This window comes from Oncorhynchus mykiss, chromosome 9, assembly GCF_057628025.1.
Source record: "Oncorhynchus mykiss isolate SJ-2025 chromosome 9, ASM5762802v1, whole genome shotgun sequence".
In the NCBI taxonomy this organism is placed as follows: Eukaryota; Metazoa; Chordata; class Actinopteri; order Salmoniformes; family Salmonidae; genus Oncorhynchus; species Oncorhynchus mykiss.
In genome coordinates, this window is record NC_143030.1 from 23,403,763 (window position 1) to 23,428,952 (window position 25,190).

The 25,190-nt window shown below is 43.5% G+C and overlaps 1 protein-coding gene across 2 annotated transcripts; it reads right to left on the bottom strand.

Annotated features, from left to right (window-relative positions):
* Positions 1-373: 373 nt before the first annotated feature.
* Positions 374-25,087, bottom strand: LOC110531717 (segment polarity protein dishevelled homolog DVL-2). Of its 2 annotated transcripts, none has more exons than XM_090183770.1 (15): positions 24,982-25,087; positions 24,576-24,770; positions 11,749-11,818; positions 10,192-10,355; positions 8,288-8,397; positions 7,772-7,992; positions 5,818-5,887; positions 5,307-5,446; positions 5,110-5,186; positions 4,927-4,994; positions 4,628-4,762; positions 4,002-4,133; positions 3,699-3,875; positions 2,673-2,906; positions 374-2,308 (listed from the first exon to the last, which is right to left on the bottom strand). In XM_090183770.1, exons 2-15 carry the CDS (start codon positions 24,734-24,736, stop codon positions 1,764-1,766), a joined length of 2,304 nt encoding a protein of 767 aa, XP_090039896.1. In that variant the 5' UTR covers positions 24,737-24,770; positions 24,982-25,087; the 3' UTR covers positions 374-1,763. The 2 variants fall into 2 exon arrangements, with proteins under 2 accessions (XP_090039896.1, XP_036843439.1); XM_036987544.2 differs by having other exon boundaries at positions 24,576-24,793; positions 24,982-25,085.
* Positions 25,088-25,190: the final 103 nt, after the last annotated feature.

Here is a 25,190-nt window from a genome sequence, read left to right on the forward strand (position 1 = left end):
ATTGTTCCCGCCAGCTCACCCTATCCACCCCGCCCTGAAAAGAATTAACCAGTGAGACGTCTCGCCTTGAGCCACCCCCTCCGTAGAGCAGGGGCCAGAGATTGCTGCCCACAATTCAGGGCATTCCTGCATGTGGACCAATAGAAGTATAAAAGAGAGTTTCCGGCAGATGCAGGAACGCCCCGAATTCAGGTCGCAATTGCACGCCATTCTCCACCTGTCAACAACAGACTTCTGCAGCATGAGAAACATGGCAGTCAACAAAATAGAAGATATTCATGACATTTTGTAATCTACTGTGCTGGAAAGTATGTTAATAATTCTCTATAAAAATCCATTTCCATATACAAGAGAAAAAACAAATGTCTTTGGATTTCAGTCTATTACACATTTATTCTCAAATACAGAAACAAAAGTGACAACAATGAAATCAAACCAAAAAAATGACACCCCAATGTGACACTGCTATACTTGTGAAACTATTGACTTCATTTAGCATCTTTATGGTTCGGTTATACATCCTCATCTCTTGTGGACAGATATCTGCATTTTGTTCTGGGTTAAACGAGATTATCATCAATATATATATATATAAAGATGATAATCTCGCACGTAAGTGTCCATTTTGTACGAGTGAATATATATATATATATATATATATATATATATATTCACTCGTACAAAATGGACACTTACGTGCGTCAGTAACATACAAAATATGAGGAGGATCACAGTTATTTAAAGAGAGAAAACTCATGATTCAATCCCAAAAGTACCATTTTGGTTTGCCCTCTTCTTCCTCCAAGTACCGTTTCCTATACCCCATATAGGAAATACATGGCACCCATTCTTGTCATTTGAGGTATCTATCCTCTGAATACTAGACAGAAGTTGGCCTGTATCTTAACATGAACTATTCTGTACGATTGCATTTAAAACTAATTGGCACACAAATTCATACAAAATGGGATACTTTACGTAATGTCCCACCATGTTCATAAATCAATGAAAACATGATACATTTCACCTTCTCAAATGTCTTCTTCCCTATAGAAAATAAGAGCAAGTGGCGCCCTCTACTGTTCTAGTCCTCAGGACACTTGGCGACGACTCTTCATTTGGCCCGTTAATATGTTACTTCGGTCAATTCAATGAAAGACCACTACTGTTCCTTACACCCAGCCAATCAGTCAGTCAGTCCCAGGTAGGAAAAACAAACACGATGCTAAAAGGGAAATCAGTTAGAAAACACACAACAGCTTCACAGATGGTGTGAGAGGCAGAACTAAACCAATATACATGCTTGAAATCAAACAAGAGTTGCGGCTTATCTGATATGGAGTCCAGCAACATGTTTTGGAGTCATAAGATATGTGGAACGTTGTGGGGGGAGTTGCTGCTCCTAGATCTGACCTCTTGATTGCAGGTCTGTCCAGCTAAACGGTTTGGAGGGAAAACAATGAGACTTGAAAACATGCCAGTATATTTAAGAGGGAAGCCAGACGTTATGCATTTCACGTCTTTTACGTTGCTGTGCCAAAATTCCTGACTCACTGTTGAACCCAGTTTTTACCAGACTAGAAATGAACGACACCAATCTACTAGGGCCTAATCAGACCACAAGTTAATTACCACCAGACTAGAACAGTCTGTCATCCAGAGAGTGGAATACTCCTAGACATCACACGAATGGTCACTCACCTCACAAGCACACACACACACACACACACACACACACACACACACACACACACACAATCAGACTACATGACATCCACAAAGAACTCGCTGGGGTTGCCCATTGCTAGGTGGAAGGACTGGCGCGAGGCGGTCAGCTCAGGGGGCACAGAGCCCAGGTCACGGGTTGGGGGGGCCCCGGGTGGTCCTCCAGGGACAGCGGAGGGGCCCATGCCTGGGTGCATGGGGACCGAGGGATGGTGCTGGTGGAGGTGTCCCATGTTTGGGTGTCCCATGTGTGGGTGTTGGGGCACCATCATCACCATCATAGGGTTGTAGGGCATGGGCATCCCGGGGGGGTAGGGCGACATGTGGGGGGGCATGCGGTGATGATGCGAGCGCTGTGATGTGTGGCTGTGTTCGCTGGGTGTGGCTGAGCCGTGGCCACGCCTCAGGCTGCTGCGGACAGAGTATTCCGATTCGCTGCCGCTGCCCGAGCCCTCCCCTTCCCCTCCAGAGGGGGACTTTTCTCCTCCTGCTCCCCCCCCCACCACTGTGCTGCCAGGACCTCCCTTAATTCCCCGCCGCCTCTCACCACCCTCACTCTTTGTAGACCCACTGCTCCGACTCCCTGGGGGGACAGGAACAGGTCAGAACTGGTTAGAATGGGTCAGGAGAGTATAGAACATGTCGCTGCCAGCTCTCATACATGTCCCTGCAGTCGCAATTTGGAAATTAGCCACCAAATGTGACACCCTACCCGACCCTCTTTCCCTACCTCCCCTCTCACTCCGTCTCTCTTTACCTCCCCTCGCTCTGTCGATCCCTCCCTCCCCGACCCTCTTTCCCTACCTCCCCTCTCGCTCTGTCTCTCTTTACCTCCCCTCGCTCTGTCGATCCCTCCCTCCCCGACCCTCTTTCCCTACCTCCCCTCTCGCTCTGTCTCTCTTTACCTCCCCTCGCTCTGTCGATCCCTCCCTCCCCTTAGGGCTTACCTTCGCTGTGCTGGCTGGCCGTGCCCGTGCTGCCTGGGGCGAAGCTGTAACTGGACAGCTCGTGGTAGGGTGGGGGTTGACTGGAGTAGGGGTGGGGGTGGGGGTACTGGAAGGAGGGGAAGGAGTGTAGCAGGGGCCAGGGCGTGACCCCCGGGAGGGGCAGGGGGGCCAGGGTGTCTTGGTCAGAGGCCCCACTGGAGCCGTCGTTGTCGTTCAGGGACAGATTGGCCATGTCTTTTGGGGGAAAGAGGGGGTGGGGGAGAGAGAGAAGAAGGAGGGAGGAAGAAGAGAGTAGAGAGGGAGGGGAGAAAAGGAGGTCAAGTTAAACTGGTCATACAACTCGTTTGTCCAAAGGGTTTGAATAAGCTCTAATTGTAGGTACATCTACGGAGGAGATACTGTACACTCTTCACCGAATATTCTTGGACAGTGAAGCTAACATTTTTTATTTGGCTCTATACTCCAGCATTTTGGATTTGAAATCAAAATGTTTCATATGAAACCACCTTTTATTTTGAGGGGATTTTCATACACATCTTTTACCGTTTAGAAATGATAGCATTTTATGTATCTAGTCCCCCCGTTTGAAGAAATCATAAGTGTTTGGACAAATTCACTTGTAGTGTATTAAAGTAGTCAAACAGTATTTGGTCCCATATTCTTAGCACGCAATGACTACATCAAGCTTGTGACTAAAAACATTGGATGCATTTGCAGTTTATTTTGCCCTATAGTTACTGAATGGTGACTGGAGTCATTTTCCTTTGAAGTGAGTAGATAAATGGATTCTCGACTTGGGGGGGGGGGGGGACTAGATAAATAAAACGCTTTCACTTCTAAAACTGGAATGAAAACACCCTCAAATAAAAAGTGACATCCTGTACTCTTTCTCATAACGTTACATTTTAGCTGCACTGCCCAAATACATACGGATGGGAGAGTATAAACATCAACCTTTACACAAATACATTTTTCTAAATAAAATCGAAGGAATTAAAACTGTTCCTCCCCCCCACAAGTCCTCACAGTTCTCGCAGTCGCTGAAGTCTCCGAAGATGTAGTAACACTGCTCTGAGAAGGTGATCTTGTTGACCGTGTGGCGGATGAAGCCGGCCTTCAGCAGGTTGCTGGCGTACTTCCGGGCCTCGCGGCGGTCCTGGTAGCCCTCGATGTGGTGGTAAAGCCACTCCACCACGTCAGAACCTGGACACACACACAGGGATGAAAAAAAAAGGAGAAAAACAGGAGATGTGTTCCATCAGTTCGACCCCCCCCCATCCCCCATCCACAGCGTCACTATAGGCCCTCAGTGTTCACACTCTCTCTCACCCAGGAAGGCGTTGGGGATGGTGATTTTGAGCCACATCCTGTCTCTGACCTCCAGGCCAGACTCCGGGGACGCCATGGCCTTAGCCACCGACGCCATGTCAGAGTGGAGGGACAGGTTGAAGTCATCAAAACCTGGAGAGACAGAGAAGAAGGGGTAAGAGAAAGAAAAGGAGGGAGAGAGAGAGAGACGAGGAGAGAGAAATAAAGACATGATTTTTTTAAAAGGGTGGGGGGGGGTTGTAGGGAGGGAAAGAGGTGGAGAGAGAAAGGGAGGGATGAAAACAGAGGGAGGTAGACAGCCATCATTGACCACATAAAACAATGAAGACCAGAAGAGCAAGACGGATGTGGCTGGTGCTTCCTGTGCCATGTCCGAGTTTAAAACGCCTGGCACACGAAGAAGGGATGGATATACCACAATAAAAAAAAGAGGGAGGAGGGCAGAGACGAGAAAAACAGAGAAGACAAACAGATGAAGTAAGAGACCGCAGATGGGGGTCAAGGGGAGAGAGGGAAAGAGTGAATGGAGGAGTAGAACGGAGCATGAGAGCAGGAAAAGTTGAAAAGAGAGAATGCTAAAATAGAAAGACTGAAAGAGATAGAAAGGGAAAAAGAGGGGTACTGACGTTCTGTCTCAGTGACGGAGGAGGAAGAGGTGACGGTGCTGAGAGCGGAGCTGGCGGTGTAGGGGGGGTAGGCCCCCGTCAGGGCCACCGAGTGGTTCACCCACACTGCTGGGTCTATTGGCCGGATTGGCTCATCTACAGAGAGGGGGCAAAATATCTAATTTATTAATTTGAAACATAATTTATTTGACATTTCAGAGATTCATGTATTGATGGCTCCGCCATATAAAGACCAAGTCGACTAATCTGTCTTCCATCGATCTCTATGGTAGAGACGAGACGTCCAGCTTACTACTCACTGCGAGGGAGTGTGAAGTAACCCTGAGGTGACGGGTCCCAGCACTTTGCCACTGTCAGGATGATGGGTCTGAGAGAGAGACAGGTCATCACCATCGTCATCACATGTCAACTGACCAGACATTTCACACTGAGAACAACTGGTTGGGAATGTCAATGAGAACGTATTTATGTCAGCCACTGACCCCGGTTTGTGTACAATCTCCCTCAGCACACGCACAGCGTCATCGTTGCTCATGTTCTCAAAGTTGATGTCGTTCACCTTGATGAGAAAGGCAGAGTCAGTAAACATTAATGGTTCAATCTTAAGTCAGGAACAAATGGCACCAGTAGTATCATGGCTATCTAGGGTCATCCTGTAGTCCCCCGGGCAGCCCCGCACCTGTAGCAGCATGTCCCCGGGTTCGATGCGTCCGTCTGCTGCCACCGCCCCTCCCTTCATGATGGAGCCGATGTAGATGCCCCCATCGCCTCTCTCGTTGCTCTGCCCCACGATGCTGATACCCAGGAAGTTGTACTTCTCTACAGGAGGGCAAAGGCGACGAAGAGATTGGGAGATTGGGCTTTGTCCCAAAAGGAACCCTATTCCCTAAATGGTGCACTATTTTGGACCAGGCCCCATAGGGAGGTCAACAGGGCAGAAATGTGCGAGAGGGGTGGATTTCTATAGTCTGGTCGCTGCACCCGCTGGTTTCACCAGGCTAGGATTTCTCAGCCATTTCAAGAAAGAGTTTTTTTTACAAAACGGATAGGGCAGAGTACTGGTTAGGTAGATGTTAGGTTCGAGGTTTAAAATAACATGAAGAAGCATGACAGTCAAAGAGGTCAGAGGTCAGAGAAACAGATGGAAGAGGTAAAAACAACTGACAGAAGGGAACAGTGATGTTACTGACCCATGTTGAGTGTGACGGTGATGATGTTCAGAGACATGGTGGAGTCTGTCACACTGCTGAACGACGACGCCTGGGACAAGACATGGGGAAAAAGTAAAACTACAATACATTCCAACGCAGAATGGGCCATTTCTGACAAGCAATGTTTCAGGTAAAAAAAAAAAAAAAGAGTATATAAGTATATACTATAAAACACACACACATATATATATACATATACATACATACATACATACATACATACATACATATAGAAATGTACATATATATATATAGAAATATACATAGAGAAATATACATACACACATACAGTGCCTTGCGAAAATATTCGGCCCCCTTGAACTTTGCGACCTTTTGCCACATTTCAGGCTTCAAACATAAAGATATAAAACTGTATTTTTTTGTGAAGAATCAACAACAAGTGGGACACAATCATGAAGTGGAACGACATTTATTGGATATTTCAAACTTTTTTAACAAATCAAAAACAGAAAAATTGGGCGTGCAAAATTATTCAGCCCCCTTAAGTTAATACTTTGTAGCGCCACCTTTTGCTGCGATTACAGCTGTAAGTCGCTTGGGGTATGTCTCTATCAGTTTTGCACATCGAGAGACTGAAATGTTTTCCCATTCCTCCTTGCAAAACAGCTCGAGCTCAGTGAGGTTGGATGGAGAGCATTTGTGAACAGCAGTTTTCAGTTCTTTCCACAGATTCTCGATTGGATTCATGTCTGGACTTTGACTTGGCCATTCTAACACCTGGATATGTTTATTTTTGAACCATTCCATTGTAGATTTTGCTTTATGTTTTGGATCATTGTCTTGTTGGAAGACAAATCTCCGTCCCAGTCTCAGGTCTTTTGCAGACTCCATCAGGTTTTCTTCCAGAATGGTCCTGTATTTGGCTCCATCCATCTTCCCATCAATTTTAACCATCTTCCCTGTCCCTGCTGAAGAAAAGCAGGCCCAAACCATGATGCTGCCACCACCATGTTTGACAGTGGGGATGGTGTGTTCAGCTGTGTTGCTTTTACGCCAAACATAACGTTTTGCATTGTTGCCAAAAAGTTCAATTTTGGTTTCATCTGACCAGAGCACCTTCTTCCACATGCTTGGTGTGTCTCCCAGGTGGCTTGTGGCAAACTTTAAACAACACTTTTTATGGATATCTTTAAGAAATGGCTTTCTTCTTGCCACTCTTCCATAAAGGCCAGATTTGTGCAATATACGACTGATTGTTGTCCTATGGACAGAGTCTCCCACCTCAGCTGTAGATCTCTGCAGTTCATCCAGAGTGATCATAGGCCTCTTGGCTGCATCTCTGATCAGTCTTCTCCTTGTATGAGCTGAAAGTTTAGAGGGGCGGCCAGGTCTTGGTAGATTTGCAGTGGTCTGATACTCCTTCCATTTCAATATTATCGCTTGCACAGTGCTCCTTGGGATGTTTAAAGCTTGGGAAATCTTTTTGTATCCAAATCCGGCTTTAAACTTCTTCACAACAGTATCTCGGACCTGCCTGGTGTGTTCCTTGTTCTTCATGATGCTCTCTGCGCTTTTAACGGACCTCTGAGACTATCACAGTGCAGGTGCATTTATACGGAGACTTGATTACACACAGGTGGATTGTATTTATCATCATTAGTCATTTAGGTCAACATTGGATCATTCAGAGATCCTCACTGAACTTCTGGAGAGAGTTTGCTGCACTGAAAGTAAAGGGGCTGAATAATTTTGCACGCCCAATTTTTCTGTTTTTGATTTGTTAAAAAAGTTTGAAATATCCAATAAATGTCGTTCCACTTCATGATTGTGTCCCACCTGTTGTTGATTCTTCACAAAAAAATACAGTTTTATATCTTTATGTTTGAAGCCTGAAATGTGGCAAAAGGTCGCAAAGTTCAAGGGGGCCGAATACTTTCGCAAGGCACTGTATGTATACACACATACGCATTACCCTTTCTAGCCTCGGGGGGCGCTGTTTCCTGCGTCTGCGGTGGCGTTTGAGCAGCCTGGAAGCCGTGCTCTGCTCCGTGGAGCCGCTGAATCGGCTGATGGTGTCGTCCTCCTCAGAGTCACAGAAGCTGGTGGTGTCCAGCTCGCTGCTCATCACAGTTGTAGCACTCTCATAGCCCGCTAGGTGGCGTTCCATGCCACTCTGGCCGTTCATCCTCGGCCCTGAGGCACCGCAAAGAGATGACACAGAGTGAGGGGAGAGGACGAGAGAAAGAGAGGCTTTACTATGGCTCTCATGTTTAGTAATGTTGTCAATGTCAATTGTTTTTACAGCTAGAACAAGGGTTGTGTTCAGTAGGCCCAAAATGGGAGAAAACATTTTGAAAACGGGAAGCCTGACATTGGCCAATTAGAAACGCTCATTGTCATTGTCCATTTTTTCCTACGTGTGCCCTACTGAACACAACCCAGTGCAGTTTCATCATGTGACAGAGTGTGTGCTGTGCAGAGTGCTCACCACGCTGCTCCATGGCCTCCCTGTGTCTGGGTCGCTCTCTCCTAAAGGACACCACAGACTCTGTTTCCGACTGGTCATCCAGGTTCTCCACACTGTCTGCTGCATTGGGACTGGATAGGGAGAGGGTAGAAGTGGGGAAAACATAGAATTACTTTGTCCATTCTACTCATTCTAATTCTATGGGTGAGAGATGGTATTGTATGTCGGCTCTGTTACATAAATGACCTAATAAACCACAAATAGCAGCACACATAACCTCGTAATCAAATAGGCTACAAGCCAGATCATATTAGGACCAGAGGACAGATAGCTAGCATACAATGGTGTAGGGTGTCCACCCACTCTGCCCAGGGTGGCTGAAAACGCACTTTGGTGATGAAGTCACTTCCTTATGTTATAAAACAGATTTGACCAAGACAAATATGATTCTTTATGTTCTGAATCGTTCAGTGTGAACTTTCTAACATATCATAACAATGATATCCAAAAAGTTGGATTTCGTAACCTAATACATCCGATAATACGCACCGAGCTCTTGACAGAAGCGCCGCTTTCTCACAATGACGTTTGAGGACCTAACATTTTGTGGTGGTCGTCTGCAAAGTTGTTTCAGCAGGTCGCAAAAAGCTAAATTAACACGAGCTGAATTAAATGTAAAATGCTTTGTAAATAAAATGTTCAGTGCTCTGTCGACATTTCACTGACAAGATTTCTCACAAAAACAAGCGCACCTCATTAATTTGATAAGCGTATACTGAAATATGAAAATACTACGTCATGTCTCAAAATCGATATCCAAAATCGACATAATGTTTTATGTCCTCAGGATTCGAAAAGAAAAATGAGTTCAAAAGGTGAGACTGTCAGTTCTCGCACAGCATCCAGCCTAGCTGACCCTATGCCAGCAGCATACCTCCCTGCATACCCCTGCTGGCTTGCTTCTGAAGCTAAGCAGGGTTGGTCCTGGTCAGTTCTTGGATGGGAGACCAGATGCTGCTGGAAGTGGTGTTGGAGGGCCAGTAGGAGGCACTCTTTGCTCTGGCTTAAAATAATATTCCATTGCCCCAGGGCATTGCCCTGAGTAGGGTGCTGTCTTTCAGATGGCATGTTAAACGGGTGTCCCGACTCTCTGAGGTCATTAAAGATCCCATGGCACTTATCGTAGGGGTGTTAACCCCGGTGTCCTGGCCAAATTCCCAATCTGGCCCTCAAAACTATCAGGGTCACCTAATAATCCCCAGTTTACAATTCATACCCCTCCTCTCCCCTGTAACTATTCCCTAGGTCGTTGCTGCAAATGAGAACGTGTTCTCAGTCAACTTACCTGGTAAAATAACGGACAAAATATGCTATTTTCCAGATTTTTTTCTCTGGCCGTTAAAACTCCAATAGCTTTTGAACGGGTTTTGACCATTGGTTTCCTTAGAGGAGTATCTATACAATTAACATATTTTACCAATTGGTTAAAAGATGCATTTCTGATTGGACACCCTACAATGTGTATGACTAGGAAGCAATGGATCAAGCCTAGTAGTATATCACAACTGGGTTCAAACAGTATTTTAAATTTACATTTTCAATAACAGTGCTAGATGGGCGGGTTTGTACTTTTGGGGCCATTCCATTGGTCCCGTTGTGCCAGGCATACTGAATCTAGTGCAGCTAATGATTTTAAACACTATTTGAACCCAGGTTTGCTGTGTATTATGATATTCTAGACAGGTGCTTAAGAGTCAATGGGCGGCACAGGCTATGATCACGTTGAAATGGGCAGTTGAATTTAATAGTAGGTAACATGATGGCTGGAGTAGAATACGCTAGATACAGTGGAAGAGATGCAGCACAGTGAGACTAGGATACTGTGATTCATGTGATTGCGGAAGAGGGTGTCTGTGTGTAAGTACTGGAATGATGGGGGTCTGGAGTCACCGATGCCCCCGGTCCTCTCAACAGGTGGGGGTGGGAGGGGAGGAGGAGGGGGTGAGGGCAGGGGCCGGACTTCTGCTGGGGGCGGAGGAAGGACTGGTGATACCAACTCTGCTGCTGCTGGGGTGTCTGATGATACCAACTGAGGAGGAGAGGAGAATAGTAGAGAGATGGATAGAGGGACAAGGAGTTGAAAGTGGACGATAGTGAGGATGGGAAAAAAAGGAGGATGAGGGCAAAAGAGGAGGAATTAAGTAAGAAGCAGAGGAGAGTATACAAGACAGGGGGAAATAGGTTGAAGAGGGGGAGAGGGAGAGAAAAAATATGGGGTTAAAAGAACGGGATAGGGAGGGAGAAAAGAAATATGGGGGTAAGAGATGTCAATTGCTTTGACAAACACATCTTTACTCCATTCAGAGGAAAATCTCAAGTGCCAACAGACACTAACCTGACACTTAGCCTGTCTCCCTCCATTATATCCCCAGAGTGCTTAAGAGAACGAAAACAGACACACACACCACAGTCCTCCACGGATGGTTGCAAGGTAAAAGGAAATACCCATGCAATTTGGCCCCATCAATAGCACTGGTGTTCTATTACCTACTTTCTACAGACCTAGCATACACCTATACACACACACACACGTACGTACGTACGTACGTACGTACGTACGTACGTACGTACATCTGCCTGGGGGGTTAATGCTAACAAACATGCCAACTACCTTAACAATCACCACATATTCTGGATTTCTATACATTTCTGTTGTATGAAAAGGAGGGACTTAGCATTGAACAAACTACATGCATTCAAATGTTCTGTCTTGAACTTAACCTTGAGAACCGGTTTGTGGTTTTGATTTAATATCCCTGCCCCAAGTGACCAAGAACAAATTTGCCCCCCTTTCTTTAAAAACTTTCCCCCGTCTCCTCTAATTGCTGTTTGACTATAGAGCACTCGTGCCTCTGGGATCATCCTATCACGTGTCCATCCTTATGGTCTCCTCTATTTGGCCAACCCTTTCAATCCCTCTCCCTTCTTCCTTGTCCTCCTCCTCCTTATGCACTTAGCAGATGCATTCCTCCCCAACCCCCCATTATCCGGGACGAGTCCCAATGTTTTGTCTGGAGGACTCAAAGTAATAAACCTTGTTTAGGGACGGGTAATCATAAGCAGGGAAATTTGAGGATGTAAGAAATCCTTTGTTTCTTCAGTGTTACGATCACAGGTAGTGGGTTCTTGTAACGGTTCTACTAGTAAAGCAAGGCCATTGCTACAGAGGTCGGTAAAGAAAAATCGGCCATGTTGGCACCAAGAGTTCCATGACAATAACATTCTAATTGGCATTCTTAGAGCTGCTAGGACCATTTCAGCCATATTGTTTCGACTTGGGAACGGGACTTTTACAACTCAGTCCTGGAAAAATAGTTTCAAGCGATTCAGGAATTCCCCCCCTCTGGCTCCCCTTCTCCTGCTGGTCTTTTACGGGTCCAAGATTATGGTGTACAGTCTACCTCTCCCAACTCTGTTCTTACCCATGACACCACACGGCCGTTAAAGCACGGGAGCTTAGCACTTTCATCCGAGATCTCTTCCTTCACCACCCTGAAGACAGACAGAGGAAACAGAGCAGAGGAGTTCGATGCGGTTTTGATTAGGCCAAGAGTAACAAACACAGAGACAAATACTCATTTTTTTAATTTTACCTTTATTTAACTAGGCAAGTCAGTTAAGAACAAACTCATTTTCAAAGACAGCCTAGGAACAGTGGGTTAACTGCCTTGTTCAAGGGCAGAACGACAGATTAGTACCTTGTCAGCTCGGGGATTTGAACTTGCAACTTTTTGGTTACTAGTCCAACACTCTAACCACTAGGCTACGCTCCTCATACACAGGAGACAGATGCAAAGAGCAACATGAGGACACTGCTGTGTTATTGCTTGTTTTCCAATGACTCACCATCATTACCCAAACCACAATGGAGATAGATAAACACACACACACCAAACTCCCTACAACTAAACAAACTCATGGACCAGCCATTGTTCCTCAAGACTTCTATAACATACCCTTCTTTCTCTCTGCATCCACCTCTTCACTCTGATTGGACAGGTAGCATCTGCTGTATAATTTCTATCCGTCTGTCCAACTACCATGTTATTACCGCAGTACTTAGGACCTGGGCTGGACACGAGTACTGTGTCGAGGAGACACTTAACCGACTGCCCAGACTAGGATCAGGTCCATCGTGAACTACTGGGCATCCCATCTATGAGAAGCTCGCCAAAAAATTCTGAAAGTAGCCTACGTGCAATTTCCACCTCAAACTGTCAAACAAATCTCAGAAGTATCAGACACAAGCAAGCTCCCAGCTAATCAACGCAACATATCATTATCTCACCCCTGGTTAGCCACTATTGGCTAAAAGAAAGCTCAAATCTAACATTATCTGCCAATTAATTTTCATCAATATTTCCCCAGCCTGTCAGTGTGGTGCACAGGTTTGTCTATCACTCAGTCTGTAGCCAGTTGATGCGATAGGCCTAGCCATCTTGTGGGTTGACAGAAATACTTTCCCCAAAGCCTTCTCAATTAAATGTTAACTAAAAAGCAGGCTTACCTGGCAGAAGTATATCACAAGTATATTATTTATATCTATTATTTGTTATTTGAAAACTTTGACATGAAATGAGCATTAGTCAGTACAGAACCATCGCTAGAAGGGCACATTCCTCACCTGCTAGATGTGCAATTAAAAAAAAGGGCCAGATGTGCAATTAAAGGGGAATTACACAAAAAAAACGACATTTGTTTGTTTTAATTTAAAGTGTCTTCAGATATGATTTAAGCATTGACATGGACTCAGAACATCAAATGTCCTTGTTTCTCTATGAACTATTGTAATTTTGCGAGTGTAAAGCAAAACAACTCTAAAAACAAGAAATTCAACACAAATAGGAAAATATCAAACAGAATTTGGGGGGTGGGGGGGGGGGTCTGATTTTATAGGGATCTCTAGAGTTTATTAACCATTATTTTACTGAAAACTGCACTAAGGACCCGGGGAAGGAGTTGCAGGGGAGAGAAGAAAAGGTGCGCACTTGAAAGCTATAAATAAAAAAAGCAGCTCTCATGCTCTTAAAGGTTGGAGACCCCTGCAACAGCCTATGTAAATCTACTGTCCCCTATAGTAGAAAAATGTACCTATTCTACTGGTCAGCTTGTCGAGAAAGAAAAAGCCTATTCCAAAACAGACTCGGGGACAATCGACCCCAAATTCATACAACCAGTAGGCCTAGGCAACATAAAAACAAAAACTTTAAAAAGCAATGAGTCTCGTGCAACAGATCAGAACGTTTAGCTTAAAAATGTTGATAAACTATTACTTCTTCACATTATAAGCGCAGCAATGCGCACCAGGCAGTAGGCTACGCGCAAATGCTCGTTCCATAATGCAATTAGCGGTAAAACGTTATCAAAAAGGCCACCACACATGCTAGCGGTTTCATGTGAGAAATGAAAATAGACATTCGATATTTAGAAAGAGAGATCTAATAGGCTACTTTGAAGCAAGGTAAGACATGCCTCAAGATGGTTTCAAACATTCAGGTTTCAAACAATTAAGTATGTTTTCAAAATGCATAATGCCTCCAACTCATTGCAAAGTGGTGCGATAAACTGATGAAGCCTGCCTTCTGTTGCTTTTGGTGGTGCTGCAGCAGCAACAGGTCTTGCACTGTCTGACAGATTTTCCACTCAAAGGCTCTGTATGTTTGTTGTACGCGTGTGATGATACACTACCAGTCAAAAGTTTGGAAACACCTACTCATTCCAGGGTTTTTCTTTATTTGTAGTAGGAATGATTAAGAATATGGACATATAAATATATGGATGAGCATCTAATGCAGCACTCCATCACTCTCCTTGGTCAAATAGCCTTTACACAGCCTGGAGGTGTGTTTTGTGTCATTGTGTTGTTGAAAAACAAATGATAGTCCCACTGAGCGCAAACCAGATGGGATGGCGTATCACTGCAGAATGTGTGCCTTGAATTCTAAATAAAAGAGTGTCACCATCACACCACCTCCTCCATGCTTCACGGTGGGAACCACACATGGAGACCATCCGTTCACCTACTCGGTGTCTCACAAAGACACGGAGGTTGGAACCAAATATCTCAAATTTGGACTCAGACCAAAGGACAGATTTCCACCGGTCTAATGCCCATTTCTCGTGTTTCTTGGCCCAAGCAAATCTATTCTTCTTATTGGTTTCCTTTAGTAGTGTTTCTTTGAAGGAATTCGACCATGAAGGCCTGATTCACACAGTCTCCTCTGAACAGTTGATGTTGAGATGTGTCTGTTACTTGAACTCTGTGAAGCACTTATTTGGCTGCAATTTCTGGAGGGTGGTAACTCGAATGAACTTATCCTCTGCAGCAGAGGTAACTCCAGATTTTCCTTTCCTGTGGCGTTCCTCATGAGAGCCAGTTTCATCATAGCGCTTGATGGTTTTTGCGACTGCACTACAAGAAACTTAAAGCAATGATGGACTCAATTCTCTTTGCTTATTTGAGCTGTTCTTGCCATAATATGGACTTTGCCTTATTTGGTAAAATACCATCTTCTGTATACCTGTCCCCCCTACCTTGTCACAACACAACTGATTGGCTCAAACGCATTAAGAAGGAAAGAAATTCCACAAATTAACAAGGCACACCTGTTAATTGAAATGCATTCCAGGTGACTACCTCATGAAGCTGGTTGAGAGAATGCCAAGCATGTGCAAAGCTGTCAAGGCAAAGGGTGGCTACTTTGAAGAGTCTAAAATATAAAATACATTTTCACATCTTCTATTATTCTAAAATGTAGAAAATAATAAATCAAGCAAAACCCCCTTAAATGAGTAGGTATCCAAACGTTTGACTGGTACTGCACATAACGACTATAATGAACAACTCGCCAATTTAATTCCACATAATTATGCAAATTAATCTATAGACAGATTAGCATGGCCAGACAAATGTATTTGCATCAATGTATAAGCTAAAAAGCGTAATTTTGCGAATGGGATTTTTTTCTTCCTTTCCCGGACAATTAGCCTGCACCAATTTTCTTTGCTGGCTTTTCCATTTTCTATGGCCAAAAGCTGGCTATTACCAGCTAATGGAAACCCAGAGATAGGTTGTGTGTGCGCGTGTATGGATGTCGGTGCTTTGCAACATTGTGTGTGTAGTACGGTCTGCTAGGCTCACTTTGGGGTTTTGTAAGCAGCGGTTGCGGGTTGGTTTTGTGGGTGAGTGGTAGCACAGGGCCAGATTGTTGTGGGTGAGTGGTAGCACAGGGCCGGATTGTTGTGGGTGAGTGGTAGCACAGGGCCAGATTGTTGTGGGTGAGTGGTAGCACAGGGCCAGATTGTTGTGGGTGAGTGGTAGCACAGGGCCAGATTGTTGTGGGCACTGGGGAGGCATTGTCACCGGCAGGAGGCTGGCCTTGTGTGAGCAAACTTGGTTTAGTCCCTCACATACTCTCTCACTCTTTTAACTTCCTCTTGGTACCTCTTTCTCCCTCCTACCATCTTTTTCTTACCCTGCTCTCACTCTCACACAGTCTATGAATAATTTGTTGCTCACTCTGCTTTCTCGCTCTGTGAGGACTAGGGTTGCACATGTTTTGCAATGGATATATTCACAATATCATATGGAGACAGAAACATAAAACCTTTTACCTTATTTAAAAAATATATACAGTGCCTTGCGAAAGTATTCGGCCCCCTTGAACTTTGCGACCTTTTTCCACATTTCAGGCTTCAAACAAAGATATAAAACTGTATTTTTTTGTGAAGAATCAACAACAAGTGGGACACAATCATGAAGTGGAACGACATTTATTGGATATTTCAAACTTTTTTAACAAATCAAAAACTGAAAAATTGGGCGTGCAAAATTATTCAGCCCCCTTAAGTTAATACTTTGTAGCGCCACCTTTTGCTGCGATTACAGCTGTAAGTCGCTTGGGGTATGTCTCTATCAGTTTTGCACATCGAGAGACTGACATTTTTTCCCATTCCTATATGCAAAGCAGCTCGAGCTCAGTGAGGTTGGATGGAGAGCATTTGTGAACAGCAGTTTTCAGTTCTTTCCACAGATTCTCGATTGGATTCAGGTCTGGACTTTGACTTGGCCATTCTAACACCTGGATATGTTTATTTTTGAACCATTCCATTGTAGATTTTGCTTTATGTTTTGGATCATTGTCTTGTTGGAAGACAAATCTCCGTCCCAGGTCTTTTGCAGACTCCATCAGGTTCTCTTCCAGAATGGTCCTGTATTTGGCTCCATCCATCTTCCCATCAATTTTAACCATCTTCCCTGTCCCTGCTGAAGAAAAGCAGGCCCAAACCATGATGCTGCCACCACCATGTTTGACAGTGGGGATGGTGTGTTCAGGGTGATGAGCTGTGTTGCTTTTACGCCAAACATAACATCTTGCATTGTTGCCAAAAAGTTTAATTTTGGTTTCACCTGACCAGAGCACCTTCTTCCACATGTTTGGTGTGTCTCCCAGGTGGCTTGTGGCAAACTTTAAACGACACTTTTTATGGATATCTTTAAGAAATGGCTTTCTTCTTGCCACTCTTCCATAAAGGCCAGATTTGTGCAATATACGACTGATTGTTGTCCTATGGACAGAGTCTCCCACCTCAGCTGTAGATCTCTGCAGTTCATCCAGAGTGATCATGGGCCTCTTGGCTGCATCTCTGATCAGTCTTCTCCTTGTATGAGCTGAAAGTTTAGAGGGATGGCCAGGTCTTGGTAGATTTGCAGCGGTCTGATACTCCTTCCATTTCAATATTATCGCTTGCACAGTGCTCCTTGGGATGTTTAAAGCTTGGGAAATATTTTTGTATCCAAATCCGGCTTTAAACTTCTTCACAACAGTATCTCGGACCTGCCTGGTGTGTTCCTTGTTCTTCATGATGCTCTCTGCGCTTTTAACAGACCTCTGAGACTATCACAGTGCAGGTGCATTTATACGGAGACTTGATTACACACAGGTGGATTGTATTTATCATAATTAGTCATTTAGGTCAACATTGGATCATTCAGAGATCCTCACTGAACTTCTGGAGAGTTTGCTGCACTGAAAGTAAAGGGGCTGAATAATTTTGCACGCCCAATTTTTCAGTTTTTGATTTGTTAAAAAAGTTTGAAATATCCAATAAATGTCGTTCCACTTCATGATTGTGTCCCACTTGTTGTTGATTCTTCACAAAAAATACAGTTTTATATCTTTATGTTTGAAGCCTGAAATGTGGCAAAAGGTCGCAAAGTTCAAGGGGTCCGAATACTTTCGCAAGGCACTGTATATTTAACCAGGTAGGCTAGTTGAGAACAAGTTCTCATTTAAAACCAGCGATCTGGCTAAGATAAAGCAAAACAGTGTGACACAGACAACAGTTACACATGGAGTAAACTATAAACAAGCCAATAACACAAAACAAGCCAATGACACAGTAGGGAAAAAAAGGGAAAAAAATTAAGTCTATATACAGTGTGTGCAAAAGGTATGAGGAGGTAGGCAATAAATAGGCCATAGGAGCGAATAATTACAATTTAGTAGATTAACACTGGAGTGATAAATGATCAGATGATGTGCAAGTAGAAACTGGTGTGCAAAAGAGCAGAAAAGTAAATAAAATAAAAAAACAGTATGGGGATGAGGTAGGTAGATTGGGTGGGCTATTTACAGATGTACAGCTGCAGCGATCGGTTAGCTGCTCAGATAGCTGATGTTTAAAGTTGGTGAGGGAAATAAAAAAGTCTCCCAACTTCAGTGATTTTTGCAATTCATTCCAGTCACTGGCAGCAGAGAACTGAAAGGAAAGGCGGCCAAAGGAGGTGTTGGCTTTGGAGATGATCAGTGAGATATACCTGCTGGAACGTGTGCTACGGGTGGGTGTTGTTATTGTGACCAGTGAACTGAGATAAGGCGGAGCTTTACCTAGCATAGACTTATAGATGACCTGGAGCCAGTGGGTCTGGCGACGAATATGAGGCGAGGGCCAGCCAACGAGAGCATACAGGTCGCAGTGGTGGGTAGAATATGGGGCTTTGGTGACAAAACGGATTGCACTGTGATAGACTGCATCCAATTTGCTGAGTAGAGTGTTGGAGGCTATTTTGTAAATGACATCGCCGAAGTCAAGGATCGGTAGGATAGTTAGCTTTACAAGGGTATGTTTGGCAGCATGAGTGAAGGAGGCTTTATTGCGAAATAGGAAGCCGATTCTAGATTTAATTTTGTATTGGAGATTCTTAATGTGAGTCTGGAAGGAGAGTTTACAGTCTATCCAGACACCTAGGTATTTGTAGATGTCCACATATTCTAACTCAGAACCATCCAGAGTAGTGATGCTGGACAGGCGGGCAGGTGCTGGTAGCGATCGGTTGAAGAGCATGCATTTGGTTTTACATGTATTTAAGAGCAGTTGGAGGCCACAGAAGGAGCGTTGAATGGCATTGAAGCTCGTCTGGAGGTTAGTTAAGTGTCCAAAGAAGGACCAGAAGTTTACAGAATGGTATCGTCTGCGTAGAGGTGGATCAGAAAATCACCATCAGCAAGAGCGACATCATTGATGTATACAGAGAAAAGAGTCAGCCCGAGAATTGAACCCTGTGGCACCCCCATAGAGACTGCCAGAGGTCCGGACAACAGGCCAGAGGTCCAGACAACAGGACAATGATCCCCAATGATCCATCGCATCTTCCAAAAACGTATTTAACATACATCTGTAAAATGATAGCCTAGAAACTAAAGCTGTGGTTGTCTTCCTCTCATGCTTCCATGTTTTCTCCCTGGACCTCCTCATTGTCCACCTCTTGAGCATCAGACTCTGAGGCCTCATCTTCACTGTCACTATTCAACCTTGTTGAGGATGGCTCATTGTCAGGCTCAAAAAGCATTTTTCAACCCTTGTATTGGTCATCCTGTTCCGTGCTTTGGTGTGTGTGTTCCCAAACATTCTACCCAACAGAGTAATTGTCCGCATACCTCACCATTACAAACAAATTATCTCCCCTCAAGCTATTTCACCAACGCACAAAAAAAAGCCTCAAAACACAAACATCACAAATATCCCCTCATAGCCATTACCCCTTGGCCGCACATCCCAAACAAATAAACTTTTTTCTCCCGTCTACTAATGTCTCACACATCACACCCAAAACCACCATCCACTTCCCCCACCCCTCCTGTCCATCTCTCGCGCCTCTCTTGATGTTGACTCTGCCGCAGCCAGACCCCCAGCAAATGGCCCCTCTTCAACCCTAGGTTCTCCTGGTCTGCTCCACTCCATGCTGCTGGCTCTGCCCCGACTGACACACAGCCTGTCTGACAGCTGGCTCGCACTCCCGGAAAAGAAAACGCACAAGGAACAGGCAAAACACACACACTGATGCTTTAGTTACTTTGCTGAGGCCACAGGCTGAAGGAACAGGCCCTGAGAAAAGTAGCTCAGTTTTGATTGGGTAGCTGACTTCTGAGCAGATTTTTAATGCAGCCTACTTGTAACGGATTTTGAGGTTCATTTCCAAATGTTGCGGTAGAAGTATGGTCAGACAACTCAGTAGACGCTGGAGAACTTGATTGTTTTAGCGCCTGTTTTTATAATACAAGTTGGTGTTTTGTGGTGTTCTTTGTTTGTGTGAGTAAGTTTACATTTCATTGTAGCTTACAAAACGCAAGCGGTTTTACTGCAATTAATGTGTTTAACAGAAGCCCTAGGTCTCATCAGGCAAACTCCACCACAAACATGCATTTCATTCAACCTAGGGTAGGGCACAACTGACAAACAGCCACCAGAGAAAGATTGACAGTCACAGCTCTTCCAGCCTGGAGGATTTATTAAATGGGAGAAAGTAAGAAGAGGAAAAAAGTATGTCTAAAGTAGAGGTCGACCGATTAATTAGGGCCGATTTCATAATCGGTGCCGATTATGGCCGATTGCATTGCAAACTACGAGGAGACTGCGTGGCAGGCTGACCACCTGTTATGCGAGTACAGCAAGGGACCAAGGTAAGTTGCTACATGCATACAACTTTTTTTTTTTTTAACAATCAATCTTAACATAATCACTAGTTAACTACACATGGTTGATGATATTACTAGTTTAACTAGCTTGTCCTGCGTTGCATATAATCAATGCAGTGCCTGTTAATTTATCATCAAATAACAGCTTACTTTGCCAAACGGGTGATGATTTAACAAAAGTACATTCGCGAAAAAAAGCACAATCGTTGCACCAATGAACCTAACCATAAAGATCAATGCCTTTCTTAAAATCAATACACAGAAGTATATTTTTCTAAGCCTGCATATTTCATTAAAATAAACTCATGTTAGCAGGCAATATTAACTAGGGAAATTGTGTCACTTCTCTTGCGTTCATTGCACGCAGAGTCAGGGTATATGCCACAGTTTGGGCCACCAGGCCCGTTGCGAACTGTGTGAAGACCATTTATTCCTAACAAAGACCGTAATTAATTTGCCAGAATTGTACATAATTATGACATAACATTGAAGGTTGTACAATGTAACAGCAATATTTAGACTTAGGGTTGCCACCCATTCGATAAAATACGTAACGGTTCCATATTTTACTGAAAGAATAAACATTTTCAAAATGATAGGTCATTAATATTGTCAAATCCGGAAACTAAGGCTCGTATTTCTTTTTTGCCTCTGACCGTTCCCTCTGTTGTCTTTGCCAAGGGATATTTGATAGGAACCATTTTTCAGTTCCTACCACTTCCACTGGATGTCACCAGTCTTTGGAATTTGGTTGAGGTTATTCAATTGTGCAACGAAGAAGAAGCACATCCTGGAACAAGGTTACACTATTGAGAGTTGCGCAAGACGTAAAAAGGAGCATGGTTTGTTTACTTGCTGTACTGAATACAGATTGCCCCGTCTACAATTTGATCGATTATTAACGTTTAAAAATACCTAAAGTTGTATTACAAAAGTAGTTTGAAATATTTTGGCTAAGTTTATAGGCAACTTTTGAAATGTTTTGTAGTGACGTGTTTTTGTAAGCTGTTTTTTTCTGGATCAATCGCACTTTATAAATGGACATTTTGGGTATATATGAACGGAATTAATCGAAAAAAAAGGACCAATTGTGATGTTTATGGGACATATTGGAGTGCCAACAAAAGAAGCTCGTCAAAGGTAATGCATGTTTTATATTTTATTTCAGCGTTTTGTGTAGCGCCTGCAAGTTTGAAATATGCTACCCTCTTTATTGACATTGTGCCATCATCAGATAATAGCTTCTTAATGCTTTCGCCGAAAAGCTTTTTAAAATCTGACATGTTGGCTGGATTCACAATGAGTTTAGCTTTAATTGAGTATCTTACATGTGTGATTTAATGAATGTTTGATTTTATATCATTATTTGAATTTACCGCGCTGCATTTTCCCTGGGTTTTGTTTCAAAGTGGGACGCAAGCTTCCCCTATACCATAAGTTAAGTTCCTTGCTCAGAACATATGAAAGCTGGTAGTTCAATATTCCCAGTTCTTCAATATTCCCAGTTCAGAAGTTTTAGGTTGTAGTTATTATAGGACTATCTGTATTTCATGTACGTTTGACTATTGGATGTTCTAATAGGTACTTTAGTATTGACAGCCTAATCTCAGGAGTTGATAGGCTTGAAGTCATAAACAGCACTGTGCTTCAACCATTGCCTAGAGCTGCTGGAAAACGCAGTAAAGTTTGAATGAATGCTTACGAGCCTGCTGCTGCCTACCACCGCTCAGTCAGACTGCTAGACTTAATTATAATAAACACACAGAAATACGAGCCTTAGGTCATTAATATGGTCAAATCCGGATACTATCATTTTGAAAACAAAACGTTAATTATTCTTTCAGTGAAATACAGAACCATTCCGTATTTTATCGAATGGGTGGCAACCCCAAGTCTAAATATTGCTGTTACATAATTATGACATAACATTGAAGGTTGTGCAATGTACAATTCTGACAAATTAGTTAGCAATGAGTCAGGCGGCCAAAACTGCTGCATATACCCTGACTCTGTGTGCAATGAACGCAAGAGACGTGGCACAATTGCCCTAGTTAATATTGCCTGCTAACATGAATCTCTTTAAACTAAAAATGCAGGTTTAAAAATATATAATTCTGTGTATTGATTATAAGAAAGGCATTGATGTTTATGGTTAGGGACATTCGTACAACGATTGTGCTTTTGTTAAATCATCACGCGTTTGGTGAAGTAGGCTGTGATTCGATGATAAATTAACAGGCACCGCATTGATTATATGCAACGCAGGACAAGCTAGTTAACCTAGTAATATCAACAGCCATGTGTAGTTAACTAATGATTATGTGAAGATCGATAGTTTTTTTATAAGATAAGTTTAATGCTAGCTAGCCACTTACCTTGGCTCCTTGCTGCACAAGCGTAACAGGTGGTCAGCCTGCCACGCAGTTTCCTCGTGGAATGCAATGTAATTGGCCATAATCGGCATCCAAAAATGCAGATTACCGATTGTTATGAAAACTTGAAATCGGCCATGCCGATTAATCAGTCGATCTCTACTCCAGAGATGTTTGATAGGGTTCAAGTCCAGGCTCTGGCTGGGCCACTCAAGGACATTCAGAGACTTGTCCCGAAGCCACTACTGCATTGTCTTGGCTGTGTGCGCTAAGGGTCCTGTTGGAAGATGAACCTTTGCCCTGGTCCTGAGCGCAGTGGAAAAGCGTTTTAATCAAGGATCTCTGTACTTTTCTTCGTTCATCTCTCCCTCAATCCTGACTAATCTCCCAGTCCTTGCCGCTGACAAACATCTCCACAACATGATGCTTCCAGCACAATGCTTCATCGTAGGGATGCTGCCAGGTTTCCTCCAGACGTGACGCTTGGCATTCAGGCACAAAAGTTCATCTTGGTTTCATCAGACCAGAGAATCTTTTTGTCAAACTCCAATCTGTCGTTCTGCCCCTGAACAAGGCAGTTAACATACTGTTCCTAGGCCGTCATTGAAAATAAGAATGTGTTCTTAACTGACTTGCCTAGTTAAATAAAAGGTAAAAAAAAATACAAAAAATTACATGTAAAACAAATCGGCCACAATCGGTGTCCAAAAATGCCGATTACCGATTGTTATGAAAACTTGAAATCGGACCTAATTAATCAGCCATTCCGATTAATCGGTCGACCTCTAATTTATATCCTATTTCACTGTGGAAAAGGGGGCTGCAATACATGGCGATATGATTTTCAGTTTGCTTCCATTTGGCTGGTTTCACATTCATCTCCTGTTATCATAAGGAAAAAGCATTTAAATCATGTAAAACAATTGCTATGTGCATTTACAATACACATTTAACTAGCTCTTATCAATAGCTCTGACCAATTTATAAATTACAGCACATGGAGAATGCTGTTATTTTTTAATCTGAAAAAAGTAGACGCTTTTTCCACTTGGAACTGACAGGTTTGCTGATCTTATGGTTTCCTCAAGCGTAAAATTGGTGGAAGTATAAGGAAATTAAGTCAAGGTCAGAATATGTAATCTGTAAACACACCTTTATTCGAGCTCTACCTCAAACAAAGTAGGTGAAAAGCATGTTATTTTCATACTTAAGTTCAAAGTCACAATACATGGAGAGAAAAGCGCATTCAAATGGAATTACGTTCCATTTACAGTCGCTTAACTCGGGTTGGAATAGGGGCCCAAGAGCAGAGCAGGCAAGGGCTTAGGGGTGGAATATACATTGCTGTGTGTAATGTAGCCTAGTTTTATTTACACCATCCCAGCAGCTATCTTAGAAATATAACTTTGCTCTGTGTTTCTGAGCATGCACTTTGTAGCCTATAGCACACATCGATATATAGTCTAGTAAGCAACTCAAACACTGAGAAATATTGCCATTACAAATTACATGACCCTCCCCTGGACTAGAATAATAATAAATAAAAAAATACTAAACCCTCCCCTTGACTGAAAAAGCATGACCCTCCTCCATTTTCCTCCAGGTACCAATTATGTACATTTCTATCAATCTCTAAGTGTGAAGGCGCTCTCAGCTATGAGAAAGGGAAGGGTGTGATGTATAGCGAGAGAGGCCTAATTGAATGATTCCCATTCTGCGCGCAGTCAGTCAATCCCCACCCTATTCGATAGGCGAAAGTCACTCACAAACGTTCGTAACATTGGATCCCATTGCTCTTATAGAACTCATGCTGGGTTGGTTGGTTTTCTCCTTTATCATAATTTGCCTGAAACCCACAACTCGCACAATCATTAATCACCAACGTTAGCGCTCACTCACCCAAAGTCCTGGTCCATAGACTTGAAGAAGAATTTGTAGTTGGGCTTGTTCAAGACCTGTTTAAAATCCAACAAAGTGATATTTTCGGCAGGAATCGGAATCTTCACCAAATACGGCGTCTCCTCCTCGTCGATGTGGTATATTATTTTGGTTTCCGCCATTTCTCCAAACTCTTTTTCAGCTGTCCCACAAAAACTATGGAAGAGAAAGCTAACAGGCTAACGGGAAAAGGGGGTGAGGTGAAATGCTCTTACAACGCTAGCCAGTAAATTTGCACTGGCCAGAACTAACAAAAAGGTACAAAATTATACTTATATCACGTGCATATCCCCTTAGTTTCTATCTCCCAAAGATACAAAATATCATTCACCTACGGCCAAAGATTTAAAAACCAAGCATACCCTACCTTCACACTGTCGGCCACCCACAACTTTTCCCCCAACAAAAACATACGGAGGGAAGGGGGACTCTAAAAACGTTTCTCTCGACTGTTGCAAGCCAACGCGGCGTATGACGTCGTGTATGCTCCCTTTACGTTTTTGCTCAACGTGCCCTCGTCCCCCTGTATAAACATTCCGGAGATTTTATTCCACAATACATTTTCCACATTAGTCA

Coding starts and splice junctions, on each gene's coding strand:
- LOC110531717 (XM_036987544.2), bottom strand. CDS start 25,026: ATGTTTTTGTTGGGGGAAAAGTTGTGGGTGGCCGACAGTGTGAAG. Junction 7,993..8,287: donor GGAGGCCATGGAGCAGCGTG/GTGAGCACTCTG, acceptor GCGGTGCCTCAG/GGCCGAGGATGAACGGCCAG. Junction 2,309..2,672: donor GGCCAGCCAGCACAGCGAAG/GTAAGCCCTAAG, acceptor CTGTCCCCCCAG/GGAGTCGGAGCAGTGGGTCT.